General features: G+C 37.1%; 1 protein-coding gene across 1 annotated transcript; it reads right to left on the reverse strand.

Annotated features, from left to right (window-relative positions):
- Positions 1-1603: 1603 nt before the first annotated feature.
- Positions 1604-2515, reverse strand: LOC125677902 (uncharacterized protein K02A2.6-like). The gene has a single exon (XM_048916012.2). It carries the CDS (start codon positions 2513-2515, stop codon positions 1604-1606), a length of 912 nt encoding a protein of 303 aa, XP_048771969.1.
- Positions 2516-12500: the final 9985 nt, after the last annotated feature.

Below are 12500 nucleotides of genomic sequence, written 5' to 3' on the forward strand. Positions count from 1 at the left end.
TTTTTATCTCCAAAATTAAAAATAATATTTGTAAAACAATTTCGCCCTCTCGTCTCACTTTTTTTGTTTGAAAATCCGAAGAACTATTTTACAAATTGGTGTGGCCTAAACGAGCATTTATATACTTATATGTAGCATGATACGCATGCTTTTTCATCGTGGATTACAAAATAGGAATTATGCTATTGGGTTTCAGGTTCTTTCAAACACTTGTTGTTTTGAAACATTTGATTCACCAACATAAAAATCTTCATTGTCAAATACGGACTTTATCTTATTATCTAATAATAATAAAAGATATACCCGGTATTTGGTCAAAGAAGTATTTAGGGTATAGACTTGAAAGTTATCAATAAAAAAAAATCGACCTTAGGGTCGAAATGTCTCAGTCATGGAAAAAACGAAACGTCTGAGGTCGAAACGTCCTAATTTATATATATATATTATAGTGGGATGCTTCGACCAAGAATGGGGTCGAAACGTCCCCTTACCGATTCATGGGCCTATGAATATACTTGATATTGAATTGAACTTGCTGACATTCTAAAACAAATGATACTTAAGTTTGTGCTGATCCTGCAGAGTTCGATATAGGTAGGGAAGACTGTGGGTATACAAACAGACTGGTTCCGTTTACAGAGCAATCACTACCCGTTTTAACATCTTAAGCATTATATAAGAATTGACGCGGCTGAAACTAATGACCTGGTTACGAAGCGAAAACTTAACTAACGAGTTACCGCGACCAGTTTCCACATAAGTGAAAGTTTCCCCAGAGAGCGTTTATACACTAAATCTTTATCACAATCCCATAAATAATACAATCGTCTTTGTGTTTAAAAGATCATTGTATACTCTCTACGACACGACCTATCTATTTAGATATATGGAGGGAAATGTTAAGTCGTTCCATATATATTCCGTGAAACAATACTTTGTTTTAATGTGTATCATTTGTAATAACTTATATGGCGTCTGCCTAGAAATCCTATGTTTACCTGATTGTTATTTATGTCGAATAGTAGCTGGAAACTTCCATCTCTCTACTAATTCCTGCGACTGCTTTACGTACAATTCTAACAAGAATACGTACGACTTCTCCATTACAATTTCCATAGCGAAATGTTAAGTTGTCCCTGTTTAGTGCGGGAGATCGAGAAACACGTGTGAACAGTCTAACAAGTTTAATAAAGATGGCAGTCAAACAAAATACAGTGCATTCTGGGAATAGTTCAATACACACATGAAATATCGCGGGAAATTCAAACTGGGAAATAATCTTTAAATGTATTATGCTATTAATATATTATAAACATCTCCTTCCTTAAGATTATAAATCTCAAAAATTTATCTTTACCAAAATTAGGAATAGTTGAAGCAAAAATAGATGTACAGTACATAGGAATTGAATTTTTCAATGTATCAAAATATCTTTATATAATGATTAGAGTTGACTGTCTTTATAACATAATTACATACAACTGTGTAATGTCTCTATTCACTTCCAGTGAAATGTGCACAAATGAATACCATGCACATTAAAGTAAATGAATAGCAAAATAACAAAACTGTTCAAAATGTCTGACATGACTTATGAATAAATTCACAGCAAATAGTCACTTAGGTATTTGGGGCGTTTTATTTCGCGACCACTACGCCTTACGGTAGCTGGTGGAGTGCTACTCTGTGGAATGTTCGTAACAGGTACACTCGGAGTTTCATTGGTAAGTGGTGTGGTTGTTTCGGTACACAGCGATTCCTCTGAATTATGGTTCCCCATCGGAATTTCCGGTTCCGGTTCCATAGCGGAAGAACACTGAAAATCACTTGGCACAGATGAATCTTGCATTTCATCATTGACATGAAGCAAGTGCTTACGATTTCTCCTGAGGTCTCCACTGAGAGTTTTCACAAAGTATGAGCGGTTCGCGTAATCAGCAGATGTGACGATTCCTGCCTCATCCCAAGACTTTTCTTTATCAGTTTTCACCCTAACACGGTCACCTACGTAAAGTGGTTTTAAAGTGCGAGCTCCATGCATACGATTGAAGTTTACACGCATCCTGTGTTTGGATTGTCTGTCCTTTTCCCTAACTTTTCCTAGAACCGGCCATCCAGGCTCTAGTTGGTCAGAACAAATCGGAACGGTAGTTCTGATTTTACGTCCCATGATGAGTTCAGATGGACTAGTACCTGTCGCATGTACGGGGGTACTGCGGTAAGCCATTAGGGCTAGAAATACATCCGGCTGTTTGAGTATTCGTTTGGCTACTTTAACCGCACTCTCTGCCTCTCCATTTGCTTGAGGATAATGAGGACTGGAGAATGTATGATGAAATCCATAATCAATCGAAAACTGTCTGAATGATTTCGAACTGAACTGTCCACCGTTATCACTAACAAGTTCCTCGGGTATGCCCCATCTGGCAAACATATTCTTTAATTTGCCAACTACGTGATTACTTGTGATATTGTCCAGGTAGGCAATCTCCAAATACCGAGAAAAGTAATCCATCACTACAAGGTAATTTTTGCCCTGTAATTCGCAAAGATCAGCTCCAATCCTTACCCAGGGACGACTAGGAAGCTGAGTAGTTTTAAGTGGCTCACTACGCTGTGACGGACGGTTGGTATTACAAAACTCGCAACACCTGATCAAATGTTCCAAATCACTTGATAATCCAGGCCACCATACTGATGACTTTGCACGCTCTCTTGACTTGTTCAGTCCCAAATGGCCTGTATGTATCGCTGCGAGTACATCAGCTCTCAGGGATTCTGGAATCACTAGTCTGTCTCTATAGAACAGTATACCATCTGACACTGAGAATTCGAATCTTGGCGCGAAATATGGTTTCAACTCCGCATACAATGAATTTTCTTTCTTTTTGCGGCCAACCTTGCATAGTGTATCTCATGACGTCAGGTAGAATCGGATCTGAAGATGTTTCGTTACGAATTTCTTCCAATTTCTTATCTGATAATGGTTTCGTATTGACCACGGACGCTACGTATGCGGTAACATCTTCAACAGTATTGCTTTGATCACTGATATTGAGAGGACTTCTCGAAAGCGTATCCGGAACCACGAGCTGTTTTCCTGGAACATGTTTCGCTACGACATTGTACCTACGTAATCTCATCAGTAATCTCTGGCATCTCAATGGCGCTTTATTGAGATCTTGAGTATTAATCAGCGGTACTAACGGCTTATGGTCCGTAATCAGTTCGAATGATCCAATTCCCATGAGGTATCGGTCGAATTTCTCGCATGCCCACACTCCGGCCAAACATTCCTTCTCAATTTGCGCATATTTACGCTCTGCCTCGGTAAGTGTGCGAGACGCAAATGCGATTGGTTTAGTCTCTCCATCCACAACTTGAAATAGCGCTGCACCGATACCGAAACTACTTGCATCCGCACTAACGATAGTGGGTCGAGTCATATCGTAAAATGCAAGTACTGGCGCTTTTGTAATGAGTTTCTTCACACGGTCAAACGCACTTTGCTGAGATTCATCTCAAGTCCACGCTGTGTCTGATTTTAACAGATTATTGATAGGGTTCATGATACTGGATAGATCAGGAACAAATCGACCAAGATAATTGATCATCCCGATAATACGACGCAACTCATTGATGTTAGTCGGTGGTGGCAAATCCAGAATAGAGCGCACACGTTCTGGACTAGGTTGAACACCATCTTTCGAGATGATGTGTCCAAAATATTCAATTTTCTCCTTTCGATATTCGCACTTGTTGGGATTTAGCTTGATCCCTGCATCTCTAATACGATCAAATGCTGCTTTTAATCTGCGGTCGTGTTCATTGCGTGAAGATCCATAGATGATGACGTCATCTATTATCGACTCTACGCCTTCCAACCCAGATAGTACTTCTCCCATGCGCCTTTGGAATATCTCGGGTGCTGACGAGATTCCGAACGGTACGCGCGTGTAACAGTACCTTCCAAAAGGAGTAATAAATGTAGTCAATTTTTGACTGTCCTCGTGCAGTTTAAGTTGATGAAATCCTGATGCTGCATCCAATTTAGAGAATATGGTCGCTTCGCTTAATTTCGGAGAGATATCGTCCAGATTCGGTAGCATGTAGTACTCACGTTTAACGGCTTCGTTAAGACGCTTCAGATCGATGCAAATACGCACATCACCGTTTTTCTTTGTTGCTGGAACAATTGGTGCACACCAGTCAGTAGGTTCATTAATTTTACGAATGATACCATCATTTTCTAGTTTGTCGAGTTCTGCTTTCACTTTCGGCATAAGAGCGAACGGTATTCGTCGAGCAGTCGTAACACAATACGGTTGCGCATCAGATCGGAGAACAATTTTCACTGGGTCACCTTTCATAGTACCGTGATGTTCTATGACACTTCCTATCTTCTGAATGAGACCCATGGTAGACGCAACTGATCTTGATAGAAGATTATTCTGAGAGTCGGTGCTTGGAATCACAACTACGTGAAATGAATAAGGATGATTATTATGTCGAGTAGTAACCTTGAATTTTCCAAGTGAGTGAAGATCACCGTTTGGCGTTTGTAGTTTGCTGTTGTTCACATGTAATTTTGGTTGAAATGGTAGCGATTTGTACGTGTATTCTGACATGATGGAAATGTCAGCACCAGTATCAATCTTGAACGGAATCTCTGAACCACAAACTTTAAGTTTAACAAACCACGGTTCTCCCTCGTTGCACGCGGTCACTGAACCTAGAAAGTAGTCATGATGATCATTGTCGTCGTCGACAATTTCACGAACACCGGCAACAGTGTTGGAACGACAGCACACTGCGAAATGATTCCTACGGTTGCACTTTCTGCATCGCCGTCCATGAGCTGGGCACTGACCCTCGTAATGTTTACGATTGCACGCTCCACACAACGGTAAATTCGCATTCTGTCGGTTCTGATTATTAGATCCTCTGCCGCGACTAGACTGTCCACCGCGAGTCCGTTGCGCACCTCTTCCACGATTTACTTGGTGTGGCGGATCTTGAGTATGACGTTTCACCCGTACCGCATCCAAATTTTTGGATTGTAGATCTCTAATTTGAGATTTCACTAATTCAGAATTCCTGGCCATTTCTGACGCTTTCTCAAGAGTCAAATCCTTGGTTAGCTGCAGTTTCTCTGATAGTCCTTTGTCGTTGATGCCAATAACAAGTCTATCTCGGATTGCATCGGATCTGTTAGCAAAATCACAATGTTCTGAGAGTTCATGCAGTGAACGAATAAAAGTTTCGACTGATTCTCCTTGAGCTTGCGATCTCAGGTGGAATTTGGCCCTTCCGTGAATCACGTTACGTTTGGGTACAAAATAGTCATCGTACTTCTTCAGAATTACCTCGAACTTTGTCTCATCTTCCCCGTCACCAAATACGAAAGACTTAACTATGTGTTCCGCCTGCAGTCCCATGGCATATATCAATGAACTAATTTGGATGGCTTCATCCTCCTTGTCAAGTTTCGTGGCGGTTCGGTACCTGCAAAATCGCTGTTTCCACTCCGGCCACTCGCTTGGTCGGCTAAAGTCGAACGATTCTGGCGGGTTGAATTTAGGCATAATGGTTCAGAATATCGGAAATGTCACCTGAAAAACACTTACAGTCTCTAGGCGTTTCCTTACTGTGTTAAGTCTTCTGACACCATGTTTAGTGCGGGAGATCGAGAAACACGTGTGAACAGTCTAACAAGTTTAATAAAGATGGCAGTCAAACAAAATACAGTGCATTCTGGGAATAGTTCAATACACACATGAAATATCGCGGGAAATTCAAACTGGGAAATAATCTTTAAATGTATTATGCTATTAATATATTATAAACAGTCCCTATTGTTCCAAGAAATATATAATAACTGTTAGAATGCAAATGCTCCAAAGAAATATGAGTCGGATTTTACCGAATGAAAAGAGAAACAAATTAGATCTACCAAAATACTAATTATTACATATACCTGTCTATGACATTTTGCCTGGTCCTTGAGCCGGAGGTACCCGGATTGAAGCTTAACAAAAATAAATATGTTCTTTTGGTATAGAATCGCGAACCCAACTACATTTCATAGGCACGGATCTGTAATATCAGATTTGACAAAATGTTTGAAACAACATTACATTAACTACTACAAGTTTGTCAATAATGACATTACTTACTGCAGTTATGTCTCCTGGAGTCATGTACCATAACATCTAAGGTTCTCGGCCCTGTCACATACACGGTAAAGAGCCGGCATTGTGGCACTAATACATCTCTGTTTATATCTGCGGTGGTGTGCAGGACTCGGCAATTCGTGTATGAAGTAATCCTACATCTTTTTACATCTCTCTCTTTAGCACTTGTCCAATAAAATAAACAAACAAAAAACAACTGCGTGTAATATTGTTGCAAATGATAAAACGGTTTTAAAAAGTTCAGAATTTATTATAAGTCCAAAAATATTAATTCACAAATACATTTTAGAAACAAACTGAATTTAACAAAGAAATTTTCGAAGATTGACTCACATACAAACTCACACACATCTAATCTTTGACAACTCCGCCCACATTCGTACTGACCAGCCAATTAACTTAAGGATAATAAAGTTGCAAGAACAGGGAAAAGCCGTATGACATTAATTTACAATACTGAAATTAGGTAGAGCTATGCATAACAAATTCAAAGAACACAATCCTAAGATCTAACCATAAAGTTGATAACAAGTATGAGTAAATGACATTGATATCTTGAGACAGGAAAGAGATGTCAAGGATTAGAAATTGCTAACATGTGCAAAAATGCCCTTTCTAAACATCAAATGAAATAATTAAACTTCAATTACAGATGTCAAACAAGACCAAAAATTAAGAGAACAAATATATGGAAATAGATTGATAATTAATAATCTGTCATTTATAAACCCTCAATATACATAATCATAACATCCGCCCACAGAAAACAAAATTGTAAAACAATTTTACATTGGGTTAATAAATGCAAAAAATGAAAAGAAAATAAACTGCCATGTACATATTACAACATGAGTAAACACTCAAAACAATGTTCTCGTACTAAGCTGTACATTAGAAACATATTAAAATGTAATTGTACAATCGGTATAACCTAAATGACACGTATGATTACTTATAACCATCTATCATATAAGTACCATGGTTTCACAACGACAAGCAGACACGGAGTCAATAATATACAGCAGCTAAAACAATTACTTAGATAAACGACTTTGAAACAGCCACAATCAACTAGTAATTAATAGCAGAGCTTGTAAACATTGCTCCCTCACATAGTCGGTCACTCAACTTAATTAAATTATCTCCTCAGCACCACGAGACGAGCTCCTGCAGTTAGATAACTAGAGCAAATTTACATTCTCGGACAAAAGTGCTGTGCCTTTCTATCATGATAAACAATAAATCACTGCAATAGTAATGATCTCAAAATCCAATAATCATAAAATAAAAAAAAATCTATACAAGGCGCCACAATGAAAATAAAAAAAAATCACATAACAAGCATAAGAAAATTATTTACACATATATACAATAAGGGGATCATGGCTCAATCAATAAAGGGAGGGGGTCTTTGCTGAACAGCTACCCTGGCTTTAGCGTTCAAATATGAAGTCGCAACCCAAAACGCATTATCCGCAGGTTCGCCTGAAATCTGGATTAAATACTGTAATCCGTTTGGAGAGTATCGCTAGCCTAAGATTTTCTTGACTCTGTGAAACCCATCACTGTCGGAAGATGCGGTGAAGGTGACAATGGTCCGTGGGTCCACATGATTGTCATCCCGGTAACGAATTGGTGGTCGAATAGTCCGTTGAGGGCGCTTTGGACATGCAGGAACTGGATGTTGTTCCGTAACCTCGTCAGTTTGACAACTTTGTTCTTTCTATGTTACTTGTCGCGCCGATACCACACTGAAAAAAGTCAGAAGGAGTAGGTTCCCGAACAAAAGCTTTCTTAACGCGATTGATGTGGACAATGTTATCTTGCACTTTGTTGGTGACTGGGTCCTTGAGTAACACAGTATGTGCACTTGGTATGTTGTGTACAACATAAGGTCCGGAAAATTGGTTTTGAAGCTTGTGCGCATTTTCCTTTTGTACAAATACATAGTCATTCTTTTGTAGTGTTAATGGCCGGAGATTGGTATTAGCATTGTTTAACATTGTGTCTTTGGCTTTCTTTACGTTTTCCATTATTTCCGTCCGAATAATGTTTATTTTTCTAAGTTTGTCACCAAGAAAAGTAGCAATGTCCTTGTTAATTTCCACTGGTTCCGTGTGGTAATTCACCAGAGGAAATTTAGGTCTACATCCAAATACAATCTCATATGGAGAATATCCAAGACTCGTATTCACAGAACAATTAATTGAGAACACCACAGATGACAAACAATTTTCCCAATTGCTTTTGTCTGTAGATACGTAAGGTGTTAGTCTCTCAGCAATTGTCGCATGCATACGTTCACCGGCTCCAAGACAATAGTGTGCAAAGGCCGGAGTAAATTGTTGGGCGACGTGCAGCATCTTGCAGAGTTCGGACGTAACCTTGGCTATAAACTCACTTCCCTGGTCACTGATAATAAGCAGCTATAATCCTACTGTTCTCCATTAAATTTTGTAAAGTACAGAAAGATTCAAATTCCTCTAGAAATTTTCGTGCATTTTCACTAGTGTATCCGTGGAATTTCGTAAGTTCTATTTTGGCGGATATTGCTGAAGGTGAATTAAACGATTTTGGTTCACTGGGCATTTCAAGAACAGTCTGATTGGGTGAACAAAAACCAAAATATTCACTGTTATTATCCATGTTGAAGTAATTAATATTCCAAAGAAAAATAATTTAGATTCTCCACCATGTAATATTGTTGCAAATGATAAAACGGTTTTAAAAAGTTCAGAATTTATTATAAGTCCAAAAATATTAATTCACAAATACATTTTAGAAACAAACTGAATTTAACAAAGAAATTTTCGAAGATTGACTCACATACAAACTCACACACATCTAATCTTTGACAACTCCGCCCACATTCGTACTGACCAGCCAATTAACTTAAGGATAATAAAGTTGCAAGAACAGGGAAAAGCCGTATGACATTAATTTACAATACTGAAATTAGGTAGAGCTAAGCATAACAAATTCAAAGAACACAATCCTAAGATCTAACCATAAAGTTGATAACAAGTATGAGTAAATGACATTGATATCTTGAGACAGGAAAGAGATGTCAAGGATTAGAATTGCTAACATGTGCAAAAATGCCCTTTCTAAACATCAAATGAAATAATTAAACTTCAATTACAGATGTCAAACAAGACCAAAAAGTAAGAGAACAAATATATGGAAATAGATTGATAATTAATAATTTGTCATTTATAAACCCTCAATATACATAATCATAACATGCGGTCAAGACAGATGCGACCCACGTGATTGCAGCCATCTTCCCCACTCTGCGTGAATTTTTTTGTATTAACTATACTACATTTTAACGCCAAAAACATAACACTAACATACATTGTCTGACAGTCAGCCGTGATTTCTGGACGCCCGTAATTTATTGTATTCTAAATACACAATTCGCAGAAAAACAAGGCGTTTTCCCATATACAAAAATTAACATAACCTTCCTGTACTGGCCACCGTCCATAATGAATAGAAACAAATCGTCTATGCGTATGCCTGGAGAATGTATTCTTAAGTCAATGATTGGCATCATGTGACTTCCTCAACTTCATACGATATACTGTAATAAAACAAAACAATAATTGTAAACAGTGAATTGATACTGACAACACATATGATCATGTATAATAATAATTCAAACTATCCAAAAACTGAGTTCAATACAGAAAATTGCTGTTTATAACACAGACTGCACCAAACAAATAGTACTCTGATATAAATTACAATAAATATAAAGAGCATCTGTATTGCACAACAAAACAGAGATATTGCCCCTGAAGTTACAAAAAGTTTGAGTGCAACTAGTTTTCACCTTATGAGCAAAAATAATCTACACCTGGTCTTACTATATGTCATATATATCTTAATACTAACATTGAATTATATTGCACAATACTGTAATTCTGTAAACATAGTTTGCATAAATATTCGGGACATGAACTACGTACACATGTGTTTACTCAGAGAACATACTTTATACACTGTATCAATTCAAATAATACACGTTTTCAAATAAATCTATGGAATGTGCTAATGTTCATCATTGTCTTACCGAACAAGTAGTTTCTCTAGGAAACGGCAGTTCAGTACAATGTCCAGTGAAACAGGAACATAATACTCACATTCTTCGCAGCGAGCTCGTGCATACACAAAAAAATATATGTGCCCTAAAAACTATGACGTAGCGCGCGGATAACGTGTACAAATTGGCGCAAAAATTTAAATGTAGAAACTCCATATACAGAATATGAGCAATACATAAATAACAATACTTTAAATATACATCAAATCCCCTCTATATAGCATCAGGGCCGGCCAGGAAGAAAACTAGAAATAAAACGATGAAAATCGCAAAAAACTCTAGAAAACCTGTGTCCGTTGCCAAGTGCCGCTGGATGCAGGGGTTTGTGAACGGACCTCACAACTTATTTGTAAATGTTTAAAGGGAACGTAGGGTATAAAAAAATATTTTCACATTTCAAATACTAAATATTTAGTAATTAAGTCCACTGGTTATTTCCATTTGATTGTAATCTGTTGTGTAGAAATCGGCTATTAAATATAGCTACACATCATCTGCTGGAGGCTGCCATTTTGCAAGATAAAGTTATCGCTCTTTAAGATATTTCCCACAATCCCATCTGTTTATGACGTATACCGGGCAATTGCCTCTCAGTGAAAGCATGTGATCATGTCTGACTGCAAAGGATATCAATATGAGCCTGATTATAATGAAGAGGAATTATTAGCAGCTTCAAATGAAAACACTAGTGCATTGGGATAAATTGATGAAAACGACACTCTTAATTCTTAAACTTTTAATTTTGTATTCTGTATACAAGATTGTTCATTATCTTCACTTCTTCATTCTTCACTTGAACATTCCTTAGCACATATGACGGACAATGACTGGGCAATTATATCTGTATATGTTGCACAAAGTTGATTTATTCTTCAATATGGATTGAGAGTGGGATATTTTTGTCACTATTCTGATGTCTTCATTGAGCTGAAAATATAAAAATGAAATCAAACCATTACTTTATAACTTTAGTAATGAATTTTCATGAAAGTGCATGTACATGTATTTCACACAACAAAGAGTTTGTTTTTCATAGTAGTTTTCTCTCTTTCTGATTTATTAGTACATCTGTTTACAAGAGAATCTTATAATGTGAACCTGTATACAGCACAAATAAGTTGATTATCACTACACCCCTGCAGTAATTGCCACGTAAATGTCAAGACTTGAAAGATTAACTGCACAGGGGGAATTAAAATGACCTTGGTTGTAAAATTTGTTAATCATTTAATAGAAAAGTGCATCAAATTACCTGTTTCCTTAGATGCTGATAGTCCAGGTTGGTCAATAGGTTCTGCATATGCGTTTTCATTGGTTTCCAAAAGAAAATGGATTAGCTGAAAAATAATGACTAATTAATTATATATACTTACTTCATATATACTATACTTCATTTGTTTACTTGTACGTTTTCAATTTCTTTAAAAACAATAGTATAATACAAAATGTGCTAGTGCTGGGATGATTTTTGAAAGTATTACATGTATCCTGCTTTTCCTCATCTTTTTGAGCTATTTTCTCTTATTTCTTAGGCTTGCTGCCATCAAATATTTTAGTTACTGCATCTTCTTTTTAATAGGTTTTGGTGTGTATCCCAATATCTTAACTTAAATAGATATTAATTTAACTTTGAATATTTAAAAAGCAGTGTTTACCCATCCCTTCATATTTAGCCTGTACAAAATGTTCACTGGATAAGGATAGATTAAATTAGAAAATCATTATATAAGTAAAAGTTTGTTGTGAATAAACTCTGGTTATACACATTAAGAATTATTAGTATTTACTGAGTAAAAAGCAAATATAACTGGTACTTACCCTGATATCCTCTTTAAAAGACTCTTTCTCAAAATGCCGTTCAAAAACAAAAGATTCATTTCCAAGGTTATGAATCCAATTATTGCACAATGTTCACAGTTTGGGGGGGGGGGGGGGGGGAGATCAGGGATGCTAAAAGGTAGATACATGTATTCCTTTTCCTTTGACCACAGTGCAAAATTTCGCTTGAACTCTCGACATTTAGATTATAGATACTCTGTAACCCATTTAGTGCTATAGGCACAGCAGTTGTAATGAATTGCCGCATACACGTCATCAGCCGCCATGATAAGAGATTCTCCCATTCAGCTCAGTTTTCAGTGTAAATGACAGATTAAATATTGTTATCAGCAGCAATTATTTTTTCTATGCTAGATTTT

Source organism: Ostrea edulis, chromosome 8, assembly GCF_947568905.1.
Source record: "Ostrea edulis chromosome 8, xbOstEdul1.1, whole genome shotgun sequence".
NCBI lineage: Eukaryota > Metazoa > Mollusca > Bivalvia > Ostreida > Ostreidae > Ostrea > Ostrea edulis.